At 35.7% G+C, this 21,153-nt stretch overlaps 3 protein-coding genes and 1 pseudogene across 6 annotated transcripts in view; 1 reads left to right on the top strand and 3 right to left on the bottom strand.

The window, feature by feature from the left end:
- Positions 1-2,806, bottom strand: part of nsa2 (NSA2 ribosome biogenesis homolog (S. cerevisiae)) — a 5,815-nt gene extending 3,009 nt beyond the window's left edge. Inside the window, exons 1-3 of the mRNA XM_016290947.1 lie at positions 2,641-2,806; positions 1,351-1,538; positions 1,111-1,261 (exon numbers count right to left, since the gene is read on the bottom strand). Coding sequence (XP_016146433.1) covers positions 1,111-1,261; positions 1,351-1,538; positions 2,641-2,643 — 342 coding nt within the window. The 5' untranslated portion in view covers positions 2,644-2,806. The remainder of the gene's footprint in view (positions 1-1,110; positions 1,262-1,350; positions 1,539-2,640) is intronic.
- A 182-nt stretch (positions 2,807-2,988) lies between these two features.
- spout1 (SPOUT domain containing methyltransferase 1) lies at positions 2,989-9,171 on the top strand. The gene is made up of 12 exons (XM_016290986.1): positions 2,989-3,085; positions 3,259-3,298; positions 3,801-3,920; positions 5,068-5,227; positions 5,324-5,413; positions 5,500-5,549; positions 6,000-6,130; positions 6,210-6,282; positions 6,642-6,740; positions 6,847-6,949; positions 7,726-7,873; positions 8,967-9,171. Exons 1-12 carry the CDS (start codon positions 3,029-3,031, stop codon positions 9,039-9,041), a joined length of 1,146 nt encoding a protein of 381 aa, XP_016146472.1. The 5' UTR covers positions 2,989-3,028; the 3' UTR covers positions 9,042-9,171.
- A 2,344-nt stretch (positions 9,172-11,515) lies between these two features.
- Positions 11,516-15,271, bottom strand: LOC107599371 (uncharacterized; annotated as a pseudogene).
- Positions 15,272-15,359: 88 nt separating this feature from the next.
- Positions 15,360-21,153, bottom strand: part of LOC107599370 (alpha-N-acetylgalactosaminide alpha-2,6-sialyltransferase 6-like) — an 8,091-nt gene continuing 2,297 nt past the window's right edge. For 2 of the 4 annotated variants that reach the window (XM_016290944.1, XM_016290946.1), the window contains exons 2-6: positions 20,476-20,537; positions 19,448-19,645; positions 18,124-18,533; positions 16,610-16,717; positions 15,360-16,474 (exon numbers count right to left, since the gene is read on the bottom strand). In XM_016290944.1, coding sequence (XP_016146430.1) covers positions 16,288-16,474; positions 16,610-16,717; positions 18,124-18,533; positions 19,448-19,645; positions 20,476-20,499 — 927 coding nt within the window. In that variant the 5' untranslated portion in view covers positions 20,500-20,537 and the 3' untranslated portion in view covers positions 15,360-16,287. Of the gene's footprint in view, positions 16,475-16,609; positions 16,718-18,123; positions 18,534-19,447; positions 19,646-20,475; positions 20,701-21,153 lie in introns of those variants that run through there. The other 2 variants (XM_016290945.1, XM_016290943.1) reach the window with 2 other exon arrangements.

Here is a 21,153-nt window from a genome sequence, read left to right as displayed (position 1 = left end):
TTTTTCCAAAAAAAAAAAACAAAAAACATCGGGTCAATACAGTTTTTTTTTTTTTTTTTACTACTAGTATGGTTCAGTACTGTTTTTGTTAATAAAGCACTATTTTAGTTTTTGTTCAGTATCAATTTTAAAACTATCGGTTAATTAATCGGTATCGGCCAGTGTGGTCCAACCTAGCTATCGGTATCGGCAAAATCCACTATCGGTCGACCTCTAATGCATACATACATAGACTTATACATACACTGCCATTCAAAAGTTTGGGATCAGTCAGATTCACAATGTTTTTTTTTTTTTTAAGAAGTCTCTTCTGCTCATCATGGCTGCATTTATTTGATCAGAAATACAGAAAAAAACTTTAATATTGCGAAATATTATTACGAATTAAAATAATGGTTTTCTATATAAATATACTTTAAAATATGCAAAGCTGAATTTTCAGCATCATTACTCCAGTCTTCAGTGTCACATGATCCTTCAGAAATCCTTCTAATACCATTCAAAAGTGTGAGGTAAGCATTTTTAGTAGAGGTCGACCGATGTATCAGTTTTGCTGAATAATCGGCACCGATAGTTGATTGCTGGAAGGTGTGTGATACCGGTGAGTTCTCCTAGACTCAGCGCTGCGCTTTTATTTTGATTAGATAATCATCAAGTGTTCAAGAATAGAAGCAGTTAAAGTGTGAGAGTATACATACAATATCCATAAGTATATAATTTTAATGCTATAGCCTTTGTGTATATATTTAAAGATGTGCATCTTTAAGCATGACAGTTGAAATGAAATGGTAACACTTTAAAATAAGAGTCCATTTGTAGCATTAAGATGAATGAAAGCTGTGTAAGTATTGTTCCTTGTTAGAGTGTGTTAATTTCAACATTTACTATTATTATTATTTTTACTACTACTACTACTATGGTTCAGTACTGTTTTTGTTAATAAAGCACTATTTTAGTTTTTGTTCAGTATCAATTTTAAAACAATCGGTTAATTAATCGGTATCGGCCAGTGTGGTCCAACCTAGCTATCGGTATCGGCAAAATCCACTATCGGTCGACCTCTAATTTTTAGTGTAAGAGCAGAAATCTGTGGTCTGATTGGATACTTACAGCTTTCTCTTTCCTCTTCTGTTTGATCATGTTGGACAGAACTTTGGCGCGTGATTGGCCCTCTCTGTCCAGCAGGTAAGCTGGCACCGCCCCTTCTGGTGTCTTGTCATCATCCTTCTGTTTGCTCTTCCTCTGCTCGTGCATCTTAATGCTGTAACACAAATAATCATGCAGCAGTTCATTCAGATCATTCCTGCCTAAATTCTGACCAAAGTGAAGCGGACAGTAAGTAACGCTCACGTCTTCTTCATCTGGATCTTCTCGGCGTGTCTCTGCTTGTGGTAGAGTTTGGCTTTGAGGCCGATCATCTTTCTGGCTTTGTGCGATCGCTCGTGCACCTCACGGCTCTCCTTCTTCCTCTTCCTCTCGTGGTGGTCCAGACGGTAGCCATGCCGCTTGCGGTGTAACTCGATGTGCTCGTTCTGCGGCTGTACACAGACACAGGATCATTTGAAAACTCCCAAGTTCAACTACATCTCGATATTTAGTGATATATTCTCAAATTACACTTCATTGTAATATTGATAATTAACTGTTTTCCCAAATATGAATCTACGATGATTATAACTGAACTTACTGAGAACTCACTTTTTTTCAGTCATGGGAAATATGACTGTATGTAACAAATCAAAGCACGAACAAATAGCCATATATAAACAAATAAAGATAGCATGCGAATGTGGCTCACTGGGGTTTATAATAACAATATCAGATGATAAACAACTACAGTTATGACTCATAATTCTTGCATAATTTAACTAAGGTAAGGTATAGAACATAATATATATATATATATATATATATATATATATATATATATAGTTTACTAAAAATGTTTTACTTGAAATAAAATGAATGTTAACTAAAATAAAACATACAAAAACATATTTTATTTCAGCTAGCTGTAAAGGCAACATTTCTCATTTTCATTTAGTTCAACCAGATGTACTAAAATAACTAAACATAAAACTGAAATAAAAAAATAACAAAAACTATATAGACAAAGATAAAAATGTCAAAAAAAACACAATCAATTTACTAAATTTTTAACTAAAATTAAAGCAGAAAATATAAAATATTTACATTAAATATTTTATAAAATTATACACGACACGTGTATTTATTTATTATATTTGATTGTATATTATAATGATATATTACATATATATTTTATATACTGTTACTATGTATTATATATACTATATATTATTATATTTATATTGAATATAAAATATATATATATATATGTGTGTAAAAAAAAAAGTTATTTATATATGTATGCGCATGTGTGTGTATGTATGTATGTATTTATAATATTATTCTATTTATTTATGGAGACAAAATGTTAGAATTTTTTTTTTTAAACAAACACCATATATTGTTCTGTAGCGTGTACAGTATGTAGCTACGTATAAAATATATAAATGAAAAATACTTCGCACCCGTTACTCAAACACACAGCCACATGTCAGGCAGACTCGCACTAAACAAAGCCTCTTTCACGCGACACTGGCAGCGTCTTCTTCTTACCATGCTGTGCTCTGAGGTGTTGAGGGGTTTATAAAGCTGTCACGCGTCGTTTAATCCGCTGTTGGGTGTTCAGCTCTGATATTTTGATGCTTTTATTTGAGGCTCGAGTTCGCGATGTTCTTCACTCAGAGCCTGTTCTGTAGAGGAAGTGCGTCTGTCAAATCCACCCGTCACAACACGTCTGCAAAACTTCGCCTGGTTTTTGTATTTATTCGTTACTTCTATTGTGAAAACAAATACATGAAATATATCTTTATTAATGTAGGAATTAATTCACGTTGTGCTGAATAAAAATTAATTCAGCGTTTGCGAAGGAGCGTTAGGAACCAAATATTTAGAATCTTTGTTCTCTCGAGGACCGTTTTAGGTGTAACACACATAGAACAGCATGGCCGATGAACCTCCAGTGAAGAAAAATAAACCGAATAAACTCTCAAATAAAGAGGTATGAACTTATTTAGTGGTTTTCGTATTTCTGTGTTCGTTATACATGTGAAATTATGAAAATTAACTTTATTACCAGGCTGTTTTGTGTCACATTTCTGGTCTAAAACTGTTAAAAGCTCTGTTTACGCCAGTTTATTTAACATCACGTGTTTGTAATGTTTCTATTTGTAGGGCGAAGAGAGAATAAACTGGAGGAAATGGAAAGAACAAAGTAAGGGACAAAGTTAAAACGTTCTACGCTTGTGATGTAAATGAAAGAATTACAGTATATATATATATATATATATATCATCAGATGTATCTCCCAATAATATGTCTTAGTAAAATGCTTATTTTATGCTCAAAACTTAATGCAATGCAACACAATGATGATTGAGAGATGAACAAATAAACAAATAAAAAATGCCTGCTGATCATATTTGATACTCACATTTCAAGATCTTTTTGTTTTCCTAAAAACTATGATGGATAATCACGTAAACCTGAGTTGCTTCAGTCCAGTAAATGTTCATCTTGATTCTTGAGATATTACTAACAATATCCAAGTCATACTTACATTTACTTTATAAAACCTTTGTCAGCAAAAACAGGAGCCACAAGCAAAGTTTCAGTGACGTTTTGATCATTTAGAGGCTTTATAAACTCGTATATCAAATATAATATAGTAGTGCTGAATTCATAACTGCTGTCTGTGACTGTGTTTTCATCCTCAGAGAAAGAAGAGAAGAGACGACACAAAGAGAGCAAGCTCATCCAACAGCTGGAGAAACAGAAGCAGAAGAAAGAAGAGGAAAATAAGCAGCAGGTCCAGCAGGAAGAGAAGGACAGTAAAGGTGAGCAGCACTGCAGAGCTGAGCTTTGGTTTATTCGCATGCTACCATGCAGTATGTGTACTAGATCGTGTACATCCTACTGTACTATACTAGGGGTTTTCAATCTTTTACATGCCATAAACTCCCAAATATGATCATGCTTGTGCGAGGGACCACCATCCTAAAATTTAAAAGGCAACTATAGTTTCATATACAAAAAAAAAATGCTATATAAATGTTACATTATTAAAGGGGTGGTTCAGTGTTTTTTTCTAGGCTTGATTGTGTTTATGGGGTGCAGTCTAACATGTGTTAATACTTCTCTTAATACTACTTTTCACATCATTTACCTTTATTCCACACCGCTCTGTCCCTTCTCTAAGAAACACCCTGATAATTTCCATGTCACGAACCCGGGAAGTAACTCGTTGTAGTCTCTACCAGCCGTTTTTGTAGGCATTAAACTGACAGAATTTTAAAAGACGATTATCTCCGTTTACATTGAACTTTCAGCTTCGTAACTTTGCAGATATTGTTTATGCTCAAACAGCAACATTACACAGTAACTAACGTTAAAAAAGTGAAATCTCAATGAATCTCACTAAATCCACCCCTTTAAGTTTTTTTCCTAATCACTATAGTATTATATATTTATTAATTTAATTTTTGTAATTATTTATTCATTGCAATGATTTTTATTTTTTTTATTTGATCTGATTTTAAATTTTTAAATTTGATATTTATTATATATTTTCTTTCTTTAATTCTTGGTTTTCTTTCTGTCCATTTTTTATACTGTTTTTCCACAGACCACAGTTTGAAAATCCCTGTTCTGTACTACATACTGTACTTTACAGTGTATGCATTATAGTTAACCAAAACGAAAAACATTTAAAAAAAAATGTTAGTTGAAATGAATCAATAAACGTCATTTTCATTTAGTGAAAATATACCAAATATGATATTAAATAATACTGATATACCAAAATAACTAAAACTCAGATAAAGATTAATACAAATATATAATATACATATAAAAAAAAAAGACAAAAACACCCATCAAAGCTTTAACTAATAATCAAAACATTAATAAAAACTATAATAGTATATCAAAGATACTAAAATAACACTGGTACTAGTACTATACCTTCCTTATTTGTCTTGTCAGGTCGTTTGTATACGTTGAGCGTGGCTCTGCCCGGATCAGTGATGGATAATGCTCAGTCACCAGAGCTTCGCACGTACCTGGCGGGTCAGATCGCCCGGGCCTGCGCTGTGTTCTGTGTGGATGAGGTGGTCATATTTGACGAACTGGGGGAGGACGCAAAGTATGTATACACTTTATAGTTCTTGTCAGTGATGTTCATGTGCTAGATATTTAAATGGTCAGGAACTCACTTCCAAACCTTATTTTAATATGTCAGGAGCATTGAGGGAGAGTTCAAAGGCATTGGTAAGAAAGGCCAGGCCTGCGTCCAGCTCGCACGCATCTTGCAATACCTCGAGTGTCCACAGTGAGTGCTGTCGCAATCACATTTCAGTCTTATTAATGTGTTTTCAGACTTTATCAGATTTAGCATAGGATCTGTCGTGTGTGCAGGTATCTGCGGAAATCTTTCTTCCCGAAGCATCAAGACCTGCAGTTTGCTGGTGAGTATGAGAATCTAATTATTGATTTTATTTAGTTAGTTTGCATAATCAGTTTAAATGTGTGAAAAGTTGCTGAAAATGTGCTCACCCTCAGGCCATTCAAAATGTAGATGTGTTTGTTTCTTCATAGGAACAGATTTGTAGAAATGTAGCATTGCATCACTTGCTCAGCAATGGATGCTCTGCAGTGAATGGGTGCCGTCAGAATGAGAGTCCAAATAGCTGATAAAAACATCACAATAATCCACACCACTCCAGCCCATCAGTTAATCTCACCATCTTTTTTCTCATTCTGATGGCACCCATTCACTGCAGAGGATCCATTGGTGAGCAAGTGATGCAATGCTACATTTCTCCAAACCTGATGATAAAACAAACTACATCTTGGATTGCCTGAGGGTGAGCACGTTTGCAGCAAATGATCATTTCTGGGTGAACTATTCCTTTAAGGTCTGTTGAATCCTCTGGACAGCCCACATCACATGCGCATCGATGAGGAGGCGGAGTTTCGAGAGGGGGTGGTGCTCGATCGGCCAAGCAAACCAGGGAAAGGGTCCTTCGTCAATTGCGGGATGAGGAAGGTGTGTGTTTGAAGCTGCACTGACTGATTGATCTTTCATTGAACAGGACATGACCTCAGTCTGTCTATTCTGTTGACAGAACGTTCAGATCGATAAACAGCTCAAATCTGGACTGAGAGTGACTGTACAGCTCAACAAGTGCCAAAACAAAGGTACACACACACACACTGCATGTGTTTTTTATAATTGATTTTTTTTTGTGGTTACACTTTATTTTAAGGTGTCCTTGTTACAGTGTAATTTTACATATAAGTACTGAGTAATATTAATTAACTACATGTACTTACTATATGGTTAGGATTAGGGTTTGTCTTAGGGTTACTTGCGTGTAATTATGCATAATTAATTGTTATTATAATAGTAAGTACATGTAACATGTGTAACAAGAACACCTTAAAATAAAGTGTTACCTTTTACAGATGTATTATGCTGTAGAGCTAAAACTGTTTTTCTGACATTTGCAGACATTTACGTGACGTTTATCTGAACCCTGTGTGTGTGTTTGTTTCAGAGGGAAAGGTGTATAAAGGTGTTGTTGTGGCTCCTCACGTCCCGAGGACAGAGGCTGGGCTCTACTGGGGCTACAGCGTCCGTCTGGCTTCCTGTCTCAGTGAGTTCTGCCCATTTATTCATCTGTTTCCCCTCTTTTCATCCTTTATTCTCCACTAAAAATTGTCTCTCCGTATGTGTGTGTGTGTGTGTGTGTGTGTGTATAGGCGCTGTGCTCACAGAGTGCCCATATAAAGATGGTTATGATCTGACCGTTGGTACATCAGAGAGAGGAAACAATGCAGATCACATCACTCTCCCTGCATTCAGGTGAGTTTTGCATGAGTTTCTGTCCATGTCTTGTTTTTAGCTGATGAATGTGTTTAGTTAAAGCAGTAATTCACCCAGAAATGAAAATTTGCTGAAAATGTGCTCACCCTCAGGCCATCTAAGATGTAGATGAGTTCAGAACTGTTCTTCATCAGGACAGATTTGGAGAAATGTAGCATCACATCACTTGTTCAACAATGGATGCTCTGCAGTGAATGGGTGCCGTCAGAATGAGAGTCCAAACAGCTGATAAAAACATCACAATAATCCACAGCACTCCAATCCATCAGTTAATGTCTTGTGATATTAAAAGGTGTGTTTGTAAGAAACAAATCCATCATTAAGATGTTTTTAACTTAAAATCTTCACTTCATGGCCAAAATACGAGTCCATAATAACGCTTCCTCCAGTGAAAAAGTCCATCTCCTGTTGTCTCACATCAAAATCCAGCCACTTATTTGTTTGGAGCTGTTTTAGACTGTTTTCTCTTTTAAACAGTGCTTGATCTGTGCAGATTTTCACTGGAGAAAGAAATATTATGGATAGAGGACACATGTTTTAGCTGTTTGGACTCTCATTCTGACGGCACCCATTCACTGCAGAGCATCCATTGCTGAGCAAGTGCCAATGCTACATTTCTCCAAATCTGTTCTGATGAAGAAACAAACTCATCTACATCTTGGGTGAGGGTGAGGACATTATCGGCAAATTTTCATTTTTGTGTGAATTACTCCTTTAAATATGCTGAGAAATAAAACTCAATGTTGTTCTGTCAGGCACATGCTGGTGGTGTTTGGCGGTCTTCAGGGTTTAGAAGCGAGTGTTGATGCTGATGAGAATCTGAACATCACTGATCCTGGCGTGCTCTTTGACCTTTACCTCAACACCTGTCCGGGGCAGGGCAGTCGCACCATCCGCACCGAGGTGAGACCGGAAATGCATTTCTATAAAGGGGTCTGTAGGGAAAAATGGGTTCAAATATTTTTTTGGGCAAAGTTCATGCTCTCTTTCTTGTTTAAAGGCCATTCACACCAAGGACGATAATTATAACTGTAAAGTTTTGAAAATTACTCTAATTCTATGAGCATAAAAACAGCTAAAGTTTGTGATTGTTTGGTGTCGATTATGAATATAGTAGATTTTTAAACCCCACAATTAAAAGAAAAATCGACATTAAAATTATATTTTACATGAAGACTGTTTTAGGTCCAGTAAGATGTTTTGCATAGTGACATTTTCACCCTAAATTCTAATTATATCATTAAATCCCATTATTTATATACTATTATAGTAATTATTAATATTTTAAATGACCTTTTATTTTTATATTTTCAGTTTACATGTTCATTTAAGTTTACTGAAATAGTACTTTTAATAATGTGCTTTATTCTTTTAATTTTTTTCTTTCAGCTTTTTTAAATCATTCTACTACTTCTACTTGAACTTTTTTTAAATTTTAGTTAGTTTTTAAGGCAACATTTCTAATTTTAATTTGTTTATTTTTTACTATTATTTTTTTATTTTATTTCAGCTTTATTTCAATTAATGAAAATTTTTTCCAGCATAATTAGATAATACATTAATTAAAATCACAATATGTATATATATGAAAAAAATTAATATATATATTTTATATACATTACATTATACATTAAAATTATATATACATTTTTATTATTATTAGAATTTTTTGCAAATCAGCATATACAACAGTCAGTGCAGCAAGTACTATGTATACTTTACATAATGTACATGTATTGCATATTTTACTATAATGATAACAGAGGAAAAATATCACTTTCAGAACGATTTTTTTCCAACTGATGGACAATAAAAACATTGACAGCCAATCAGAATCCACCTGACTTTAAAGAGCTTGAGCATTTAAAGCGGCAGACAACAAAACTGCACTCTTATAATAAACAGAATGTTATCGTGTGATATAGATATAGTTCTTGATGTGAACGCACCTTAACTTATTATTGAAGTTAATTACGCGTTTTTATCTTTCATACAGGAGGCCATATTAATCAGTTTATCAGGACTCGGGCAGAAAATCTCAGCTGTATTTCCTGACCAATCCAAAGGATGACCCCAGGAAGTAGAGCTGTCAAGACCTTATCAATGTACAGTTTTGTGAATCATTTTGTATTGAAATATTAATTTGTATCAGTGAACTGTCATGAATAGTGTTTATAACCATAAAACAAATCATGAAACAAGTCTGTCTTCAAATGTATATGTTTATTTTTTAAGACAGGCATGTAAAGAACATTCATAATGAGAAGCGAGCAAAACAATCAGCTCATACAGTCAAGCAATAATCATCATTATCATAATAATACATACTGATTTCGGTCTGCAATCCTTCCAGAATGAAAGCATCTTAATACAAATGCCCCAGATGGTTATTACCCACAATCCCTCTGCTCTTGTGCTCGGGCAGATGGTCGATTTTAAATAACGAAATTAATGAAGAAAAACACATTCTCTGAAGGTTTTAACATTATGGGTGATAATTGAGCAGGACTTTAAAATGTAATATTTGGGATGTTCACAATGAAATATGTCATTCAGTATGTTCTTCTCATGCTTGTTGATTTTTGACACTTGATGATTAGAGGCGACATAAGCATCTTTTGGCGATGCACGTTCAACTAAGAGGAGTAGTTCACCCAGAAATGAAAATTTGCTGATAATGTGCTCACCCTCAGGTCATCAAAAAATGTAGATGAGTTTGTTTCTTCATCGGATTTGGAGAAATGTAGCATTGCATCAGTTGCTCATCAATGATCCTCTGCAGTGAATGGGTGCCGTCAGAATGAGAGTCCAAACAGCTGATAAAAACATCACAATAATGCACTCCAGTCCATCAGTTAATGTCTTGTGAAGTGAAAAGCTGCGTGTTTATAAGAAACAAATCCATCATTAATATGTTTTAAACTTGAAATCAAAACATCACCTCTGGCCAAAATACGAGTTCATAATACATATTTATTTTTTCAGTGAAAAGTCTGATCTGAACCAGGAGAGAAATCTGCACAGATCAAGCACCGTTTACAAGCCAAAACAGCTCTAAACAAATATGCTGGTGGATTTTGATGTGAGGGACAACAGGAGATGGACTTTTTTCACTGGAGGAAGAGTTATGGATTATGAACTTGTTTTTTGGCCAGAAGTGATGGTTTCAAGTTTAAAATGTCTTGATGGATTTGTTTCTTACAAACATGCAGCTTCTGGCTTCTCAAGACATTAACTGATGAACTGGAGTGGTGTGGATTACTGTGATGTTTTTATCAGCTGTTTGGACTCTCATTCTGACGGCACCCATTCACTGCAGAGCATCCATTGCTGAGCAAGTGATGCGATGCTACATTTCTACAAATCTGATGAAGAAACAAACGCATCATCATCTTGGATGGCCTGAGGGTGAGCACATTTTCAGCAAATTTTCATTTCTGGGTGAACTATTCCTTTAATGCAAATCATTCCGAGCGGTTGTGTCATTTAGCAGCTGTTATTTATGGGTTTTGACTGAAGGCAAGATATTCAAAGCAGCACATAAGTTACCCAGACTAGCACTACCTGTTACCAACAACAGCTTGAGTTCTCCAGTGAAAGCACAGTGCCAGAACAACATCCTCCAATGAGTGCAGAGCATTTACATCAGTCATATGAAATACTCATTTGGAAACAGAAGCGAGTCATAGTGTGATCATTAAATGGGTGTTTGTACACTAACAGCTGTAGCCAGAGAAATTCAAGTTGTACAACCGATCATAACATTACAACTACTTGGTAAAAAGGTCATGATAAACGGAAAGGCCTCGACACACCGCTGACACACTTTAAACGGCGACACAGTATGTTTGTGATTGTTGGTGTTGATTATGAATATAATACATTTTGTTTACTTCTTGGGTTATATGATATGTCTGGGTCATATTTCACCCCACAATCAAATGAAGAGAAAGAACTTATATTTTAAATGAAGCCTGCTTCAGGTCTAGTAAGATGTTTTGCATTGTGACACATTTACTCTTCAAATTCTGATTGCATGATTACATTTTAACACCATTACAGTGTTATTTATGTACTGTTACAGTATTTATTATTATTTTAATTAACTTTTTTTATATATATATTTTCAGTTTTAATTTAACTTTTGTCATTTTTTATCTGCGTTTGTCAATTTTTATATATATATATTTTTTTATTCTGTTTGGCTTTATTATAATTTTTTCCAGTTTTAGTCATTTTAGTTCGTTAAGGCAACATTTCTATCTTTAAGTTTTTATTCTAATATTTTATTAGTTCATATTTTAATTTGGTTTTTATTTTTAAATGTTCCCTTTTCATTCAAATTTTATTTTAAGTTTTTTGTCAGTTCTATTTTTATTTTAATTTCAGTTTTATTCATTTTTTAAAAAGTTTAGCATTAAAAATTAAAACGTTTAGAGAGGAATCCAACTTAAACTTTTTATTTCAGTTAGTTGCCAAAGCAACATTACAAAATTTAATTTAGTTTTTTTTAAATGTATGTTTTTCATCTGATATTTATATTTTATTTTATTTCAGCTTAATTTCTAATTGGACATACACCTTCCAGGTGCACCCTAGACACATCATCAGTGATGTTTACCTGGGGTCATCGGGTGTTTCGGGTCTTTCAACATCATACACCCTCGCCCAGGCGACCCAGCCAGGGGTGATCAGTCCCCGACTTGTGTCTAGGTAGCTTGTGTAGTCCACGGATCGCCCCTTTTGATCCACAGCCATCTTGATGCCTTCTCCGCGGCATCCGTGATGTTCCTGATGGCTTTATTCTTGTGCACTCCCCTGATTCCCAAGAGCTTGAGGGCCCCGCACAATGAATGGCCGGCAAACCCTCGGCAGCCAACCTCAATGGGGAGGCAGCGGGTTACGGCATTCACCGGTCAACTCCTCATACTTGGCTCTCTTCCGTTCAAATGCCTCTTCCATCCGGTCTTCCCAGGGCACAGTCAATTCCAGTAGAACCACCTGCCTTGATGATTCTGAAAATAGGACCATGTCAGGCCTAAGTGTGGTCGTGGCGATGGTTTCTGGAAATCTGAGCTGTCTTCCCAGGTCAACCTTTAGCTGCCAGTCTCGCTATTCCTTTAATGCAAATCATTCCGAGCGGTTGTGTCATTTAGCAGCTGTTATTTATGGGTTTTGACTGAAGGCAAGATATTCAAAGCAGCACATAAGTTACCCAGACTGGCACTACCTGTTACCAACGACAGCTTGAGTTCTCCAGTGAAAGCACAGTGCCAGAACAACATCCTCCAATGAGTGCAGAGCATTTACATCAGTCATATGAAATACTCATTTGGAAACAGAAGCGAGTCATAGTGTGATCATTAAATGGGTGTTTGTACACTAACAGCTGTAGCCAGAGAAATTCAAGTTGTACAACCGATCATAACATTACAACTACTTGGTAAAAAGGTCATGATAAACGGAAAGGCCTCGACACACCGCTGACACACTTTAAACGGCGACACAGTATGTTTGTGATTGTTGGTGTTGATTATGAATATAATACATTTTGTTTACTTCTTGGGTTATATGATATGTCTGGGTCATATTTCACCCCACAATCAAATGAAGAGAAAGAACTTATATTTTAAATGAAGCCTGCTTCAGGTCTAGTAAGATGTTTTGCATTGTGACACATTTACTCTTCAAATTCTGATTGCATGATTACATTTTAACACCATTACAGTGTTATTTATGTACTGTTACAGTATTTATTATTATTTTAATTAACTTTTTTTATATATATATTTTCAGTTTTAATTTAACTTTTGTCATTTTTTATCTGCGTTTGTCAATTTTTATATATATATATTTTTTTATTCTGTTTGGCTTTATTATAATTTTTTCCAGTTTTAGTCATTTTAGTTCGTTAAGGCAACATTTCTATCTTTAAGTTTTTATTCTAATATTTTATTAGTTCATATTTTAATTTGGTTTTTATTTTTAAATGTTCCCTTTTCATTCAAATTTTATTTTAAGTTTTTTGTCAGTTCTATTTTTATTTTAATTTCAGTTTTATTCATTTTTTAAAAAGTTTAGCATTAAAAATTAAAACGTTTAGAGAGGAATCCAACTTAAACTTTTTATTTCAGTTAGTTGCCAAAGCAACATTACAAAATTTAATTTAGTTTTTTTTAAATGTATGTTTTTCATCTGATATTTATATTTTATTTTATTTCAGCTTAATTTCTAATTGGACATACACCTTCCAGGTGCACCCTAGACACATCATCAGTGATGTTTACCTGGGGTCATCGGGTGTTTCGGGTCTTTCAACATCATACACCCTCGCCCAGGCGACCCAGCCAGGGGTGATCAGTCCCCGACTTGTGTCTAGGTAGCTTGTGTAGTCCACGGATCGCCCCTTTTGATGCACAGCCATCTTGATGCCTTCTCCGCGGCATCCGTGATGTTCCTGATGGCTTTATTCTTGTGCACTCCCCTGATTCCCAAGAGCTTGAGGGCCCCGCACAATGAATGGCCGGCAAACCCTCGGCAGCCAACCTCAATGGGGAGGCAGCGGGTTACGGCATTCACCGGTCAACTCCTCATACTTGGCTCTCTTCCGTTCAAATGCCTCTTCCATCCGGTCTTCCCAGGGCACAGTCAATTCCAGTAGAACCACCTGCCTTGATGATTCTGAAAATAGGACCATGTCAGGCCTAAGTGTGGTCGTGGCGATGGTTTCTGGAAATCTGAGCTGTCTTCCCAGGTCAACCTTTAGCTGCCAGTCTCGAGAAGTCCCCCCGCTGAGTTCCTGCTCCCTTGTGGTTTCTCTCCCGCCTTAACAAATGTGATTGTGTGCTGTACTGGCTGCTGGTGCTTGCTGAGAGAGATTCCGATATAGATGGTTCCAGCAATTACCCTTAGCACCTGGTCGTGGCACCACCGATAACGTCCCTCTCCCAGCGCCTTAGAGCAACAACTTAATATGTGCTCCAGGGATCCTCTTTTTTGGCACAGGAGGCATGCAGGGGTGTCTTTCAGGCCCCGTGAGAAGAGGTTGGTTGGACTGGGGAGGACATCGTAGACTGATTGGATAAGGAACTGGATCCGGTATGGCTCTGCTTTCCACAGCTCAGTCCACGAGATCTTTCGGTCCATTGCTTGTTCCCATCGAGTCCACGCCCCTTGTTGTCGCATCCCCACCATCCTACTGATGGGTCATTCCTCCACCCCTGCTCGGATTTCTTCTTGGACCAGTTGACGCCTGTCCTTTCCCCGAGCCTTTTCATACCGAGGTTTCTGGTGACAGCCAAGCGTCCTGAAGCCACTGTCCCCACCAGCACACTGTGCCGCAGCCGTGCTTCAGCCTGGTCGACTGCCTCCTGGGCCCTCCACTTCCTACCCGTCCTCACTTCAATGCCAGCTGAGGAAACTTTGGTGTCATTGGATTCTCTATATAGCAGTACCTCTCTTGCTCTGGAAACCATAAACTCCTCCGATAGGCCACTGAAGGGGAGTTGTAACTTGTTCTTCCTTCCGTATAAGGCTATGCTGGTAATACTACGCGGGAGACCCAACCACCTACGTAGAGAGTGGCTGATCTTCCTCTCGAAGCCCTCAACAGTGGTTAGGGGGACATCGTAGACCAGCAGTGGCCAGAGGAGTCGCGGCAAAATGCCATGCTGGTAAATCCAGGCTTTGAACTTTCCTGGCAGCCCTGACTTGTCCACTGCAGCAATCCAGGTGTGCAACTCCTTCCCAGTTTCATGGAGTGTAGCTGTGTCCCTAAGTGTGCTGTTGAAGACTTTTCCCAGGCTCTTAACTGGCTTCTCGGTGATTGACGGAATTTGTACTCCTCTGAGGGAGAAACAGAACTTATCGGTTACGTTTCCCTTCCTCACCTCAAGGGATCGGGACTTAGCTAGCTTAAAGTCCATTCGGGCCCAGCTGATGAGGCGTTCAAGGCCTTGGAGGATCCATCTGCAGCCTGGTACGGATGTTGTGGTTACCATCAGATCGTCCATAAAAGCTCTGATAAGGGGCTGTCGCACACCTGACCGGGTTAGTGGGCCTCTGCATTCCACCTCTGCTGACTTAACTAGCATATTCATAGCTAAAGCGAACAAGATCACGGAGATAGTACACCCTGTGATAATTCCTTTCTCCAGCCTATGAAATGCTGATGTTATTGATCCAGAGGTGACTCTCAATTTAAAGCAGAAATAATGAAAATTATTTGTAATAGTTTTAGTCAACAATAACATGAGATAATACAGTAATAATCACATTTTTTAAAAATAAGCATATATTGCATTCAATGCAACAAATATTACTATGATGTATACTTTACATAATGTACATGTACTGTACAATTGAAATTAATTTCCATTTCAGTAATGAAAATTGGCAGTGAAATTTGTTTAAATCTCATGGAAAGACTGTCATAATACAAAACATATTAATAGTCCTATATAAGCCTGGTTTTCTTTATTTTTCTTCTAAAAATGACCCGGACATGTTCTTGTAGTGGATGTTCCAGTGAAGCTCTAGAACCAATTATATGGAGTTCTGGAATGTTCTAGAACTGACTGACCTTTGGTCAGGTTTCATATGACTTACTGATTATGGTATAAAGGCATAAATAGCTCTCCATTCCAACAACTTCCCAAAAAGTACACAAAATGTGCAGATTATCTGAAAATGATGTGATGTAAAATTATCATTTACCTGGCCATTAAAAAAGGTGTGTTTTTTTAAATAGTTTATTTTAATGATGTCTTTTTAGGGCATTTTAAAACCATATAAACTTGTAAAAATATATATATTTTTTTGGAGTTACAATTGACATAGATCTTATTTACACAATAAAATCTTGTAAAGTAGTTAAATCCTCATTCCTATTCTCTGGTAGTTTCACATGACGAACACTCAAATGTGTTGATTGTACCACAAGACGTAAATGAATCTTCCATTTGGCAACTGACAGAGGATTTCTCTGAGAAACGACCGATTATGGGTGAGAAACACTGTAAGAGAAGGCTTAGGAAAACTTCACGGCAGTAATATGGAGAGGTTTTTGAAACTGTCATGCTTCAGGCAAATAAGCGTTCCATCATCTGTTCATTTTCCTAAGGAAAACTAAGATTGGCTTGGTCCTGGATCCCTGCATGGCCTCTGTTTCGGCTCGGTCACTAATCCAGATCAAAGAGAGACCAGCAGCCATTCCGGACCGGTTTCAGAGCAGGCAATGCATTTGAAAATTCAAACATCACAGAGTTACAGAAAGCCGCCATGTTGGCTCCAGCTCACCAGGCTGATGGACGGTTTCCTCACCAGGTCGGGTGGCTGCAGCTGATGTTGTACTGCTTGGCCCAGCGTGCAAACACCTGTTTCTCAGTGATGAAGCGGTGGTGTGATCCGCGGCGCCCCCTCTCGTTCTGGAGGTACGTCACACACTCGTCTGGACCTCTGGGTTTGTAATAGTGATAGGGCAACCGTTTGGGCTGAGGACGCTTCCTACAGGAAACACAATTCAGGAAACTACATTTCAGGGACTATATCGATTCATTCTTAGGTATGATGAAATTTACTGTTGCCCAATCAACATTAGAGTGAAGCTGCACTTTTTCAGGTAATATTATTTCATCTTACCCACAATGGTTTGGCGGCACCATCCCATAAACCTTTATGTTGTCACACATCTCTATGGCGATGACCATGGTAAACCAGCCGGTGCTTAACCAGGACTGAGACTTTTTTCTGTGAAACAATAACAAACACTGAAAAATATAGCAATTTTAACAATGTTCAAACAATACAATAAAGAACAAACTAATTTCAACATCTAACTGTAAATAGATGTTGAAATGTATTTATTTATTACATTTAATATTATAATTATTTTCAATATTGTAATTATTTTATTATTATGAATAAATATATTAAATTATATATTTAAGTTTACTTAATTTCTTGATATATTTTTTATATATATATTACAATACAAAAAAGAACAAATTAGGGCTGAGTTATAAATCAATATTGAGCAAAAAATAAAATAAAAAACCCACAATATTGAAAATATATTATTGTTGTTGTTTTAATAAATGTTGTAGCAGGTTTTATTATCAATAAAACTAACTAACTAAATACAATACATTAACTGAATGAATATATATATATATATATATATACATATAAATATATTACTTAAAGGCAGCATTTATTATTGTCATTTAGTTTAACAATAAAACAATTAAACAACAAAAATTATATAGCCATTTAAAAATAATAAAAATAGGACAGCAGAAAATTACTAAAACTTTAAAAATAAAATAAAAACAGAAAATGTAAAAATAAAATCTAATTTCAATATAAACAAAAATTATAATAGTATATCAATGGTACTAAAATAAAACTGTCATAGTATACAAGTTCTGTTTTTGACAAATATAATAAAAAGGCAATGTTTTGTCATAAATTGTTATATTATCATTTGATTACATTTTTTAAAAATCAATTCAATTGTTTAAGTTTTATAAATTAATTTCATTAGACTATTGTTGATGATAACTTTGTATTAAATTAAATTAAATTATGTATTAAATCATAAAACACAATCCAAAAAACTTCAAACAATTTCATGGGACCCTAAATGAAAAGGTAGCTTACCTGTAAACAAACAAGTTACATGTACATTCATCTTTGAGGTCTAACAATGTGGAATGCATCTGAATATTAAAATGAATATTATGATATGGAAAAATATTCTGTTGATATTTTTGGCCATATCGCCTGGCTCCAGGACAAATGTGTAACACTCTCGAACAGTTTTTGCTACATTAAAACAATAAAATAGCATTTAAGCGCCTGCTAAATCAGTGGTTCCCAATCCTGGTCCTGGAGAACCCCCAACACTGCACGTTTTTGGTGTCTCTCTTATCTGACACTCACATTTGAGGTCTTGGAGTCTTCACTAATGAGCTGATGAGTTGAATCAGGTGTGTTTGAATAGGGAGACATCTAAAATGTGCAGTGTTGGGGGTTCTCCAGGACCAGGATTGGGAACCACTGTGCTAAATGACTGCATGTAAATGTAAAATATTTAGTAAATGAATAAATAAACATGTTAAACTGAAGTAGCCAACAGGAAGTGACGTGTTCACCTGTCTCGGCCGGTCTCTTTTTGAAAGAGCGTGTCGAACCTCTGCATTTTGCCGGGTGAGATGAAGAAGAAGGACAGGTTACTGTAGGTCATACTGACTCTCTGGATCAGCCGGTACAGCGTTCCCTTCGCGTCGAGGCCGATCTTTGTCGACGGGCCCCAGAATATGATGGCAGGGCTCTCTGAGCGATTGAGGAACTCGGCGGGTTTGCGAACCACCCGGAATACGCTGGAATGAGCCACGACGCGCACGCTGGTCCGGTTCCCCACGTCTGATTCGTAGCCGGAGGTTGGAGCGTCGTTCATGCGGATGACACACTCTGTACGGTCGATCTCGTCACCGGCGTGAGTCCCCAACACGTGACTAGAGCTGGTCACTAACGCACACTGACGGCAGTGCAGGCTCATGCTCTGAAACAACAGTTCAGCAACTTATATGAGCAATGCATTTACTTCATTAAGAATTCTAGTGCATTTTGACATACAGCAAGTAATATATGTTTTCATATATATTTTTAAATATAGCAAAATATACAAAAAATGGTTCAAATATATTGCTAATATAGATGTTCAAATATATTTATGTAGTTAATTAATTATTCAAATGATTTGTAAAACTTTATATGAGCTATCACTTATTTTATTAAGAATTCTAGGGCTATTCTATAATATTCTATATAATATATATTTTCTAATATTTTTCAAAATATACAAAAAATGGCCAAAACATAAAATAGTTAATATAGATTTTAAAATATATTTATATATTCAATTAATTAATAATTGAGAAAAAATAATTTTATATGACAATTTTTTTTCATTAAGTATTCTAGTGCATTTTTCCATGCAGCAAATAATATACATTTCAGAGATATTTTTTAATATATTTCGAAATATACACATATATATATATATATATATACATACATATACATACAGTATATTGCTAATATAGATGTTAAAATATATTTATATATTTAAATAAAAAAAAATTATATTAAAAATATTTTATGATAGTATTAAAATATTAATTATTATAATTAATTAATACTTTAATTATATTTTTTAATTTACTTAATTTCTTCACTTTTTAAAAAATATGCTCAAGTAAATGTATATTATCCAACACAAACACACACACACACACACACACATACATATATATGTGTGTGTGTGTATTTTGAAGGTTTACAAGAAATCATTTTCTTAAACTGTGTATACTGCATATATTTTGGCCAGATTTAGGTCAGGCAAAAATGCACATATTTTGGCCTTTTTTCTTTTTACTGAGTTATAAATATTATTTGTAAAAATGCTGGCTTCACCTTGTTACCGTAAACAGGAACGTATGCCTCCTTCCCGGCCCATTTCTTGAGGTTGGTGTGTTTGATGGCGTAGTGAAACTCGTTGACTTTAAAGGGGCTGTAAAGATCAGCTGAGCTGTTGGAGCTGTAGAGGATGAGGAGGGTCATGATGAGGAAGACCGTCCCATAAATCACCATCCGCTGCCCCTGCTGCCATTGCTGAGGGAACACAGATGAGAAGAGAACAGCCACTTCACACATAAATCCCTGGAAATCAGAGTAGCATCGATCATTTCACATACAAAAGACACTTTTAAGCTCCACGTCATTGAGAAATATCTGTATGTTCTGCTATATGTTTTATCAGAGTATGTAAATAATCTAAATTCAAATATGTAGATTTAAATAATACACTAATTTAATGTTCTTTCAACTGCATAAATAGCAGCAGGTACTTAATATTGATTATTGATTGCTGAGAGCCACACACAATTATCAACATGCCCTTCCATCACTACATCAACAGATCTCTGAAATACAAACTCAAAACGGCTAACATGAAGTACTTCATTTTCTCTAAAGATTTATGGCATAATAAATGCATCTTGTGTTGATTATAAAGGTAAGGTAAATGCAAATTTTAAATGTATTTTAAATCTGTGAATGGTGAACAAACAATACATATAAAAACAGTGGAAGATCAATCTAATACACAAGTTTGGAAAGGCTTGGAATAATTAAACAATTACATTTTTTAATTAATTAAAAAGATTGTATTTTCTAAAGAAGTCTCTTATGCTCACCAGGGCTGCATTTACTTGATTAAAAATTCAGTAAAACCTGTGATCTTTTGAAATATTATTATTAATTTAAAATAACTGTTTTCTATTTTAAAATATATTAAAATATAATTTATTCCTGTGATGACGTTTTTTTAAGAGACTTCTTTGAAATGCATTAAAAAACCTAATTAATCTAAACTTTTGACCAGTAGTGTATATCATTTAAAAATAACTTTAAAATATATTTTGAAGGGTTTTTCTACTCACTTTATCTACAAACCGCAGTCTCATTCTCCTGCTGCCCTTCTGTCAGGTTTCAATGCTCATGCCTAGAGAGAGAGACAGAGAAACTGTGCCAAAACACCACTGACACCTGGAAGACCGAGCCTGTGTGTAAATTATATATCAGTTCATTTCAAACTCATATTCAGAAATAACATGCAGAGGTATTGTCAGAACCCATTTCCCATGGTGTGACATTTACACAAGCCATGATTTATGAAATATGAACCAAATGCAAATAAAAAAACTGCTTCAACAGTGTCCAATCATACACGAAAATAACAATTTAATATTTAATCTGACAGGAGACATTCTTTAAAACTTTAAGTCCTTTAAACCTGACACCTGTTAGTTTAAATATGAACAAGGTGAACAAGTTAAATATATTAAAATCTGTCATAAATCATACTTCCAGGGCTTCTTTAAACCTATCAAGGCCATAGATAGCACCAGAAATAAACACATCTATGTACATAATGACGCTATTATTAGTCAAAATGCATTTCACACACACACACACACACTCACATACATACACTCTCACACTCACACATACACTCTCACACACACTCTCACACACACACTCACACTCACACACACACACACACTCTCACACACACACACACACACACACACTCTCACGCACACGCACACACTCACACA

The sequence above is a fragment of the Sinocyclocheilus grahami genome, unplaced genomic scaffold (assembly GCF_001515645.1).
Source record: "Sinocyclocheilus grahami isolate Dianchi unplaced genomic scaffold, SAMN03320097.WGS_v1.1 scaffold265.1, whole genome shotgun sequence".
Taxonomy (NCBI): Eukaryota; Metazoa; Chordata; class Actinopteri; order Cypriniformes; family Cyprinidae; genus Sinocyclocheilus; species Sinocyclocheilus grahami.
This window is presented reverse-complemented; position numbering and strand designations above follow the sequence as displayed.

Coding starts and splice junctions, on each gene's coding strand:
- spout1 (XM_016290986.1), top strand. CDS start 3,029: ATGGCCGATGAACCTCCAGTGAAGAAAAATAAACCGAATAAACTCTCA. Junction 6,283..6,641: donor CAACAAGTGCCAAAACAAAG/GTACACACACAC, acceptor TGTTTGTTTCAG/AGGGAAAGGTGTATAAAGGT. Junction 6,741..6,846: donor CCGTCTGGCTTCCTGTCTCA/GTGAGTTCTGCC, acceptor GTGTGTGTATAG/GCGCTGTGCTCACAGAGTGC.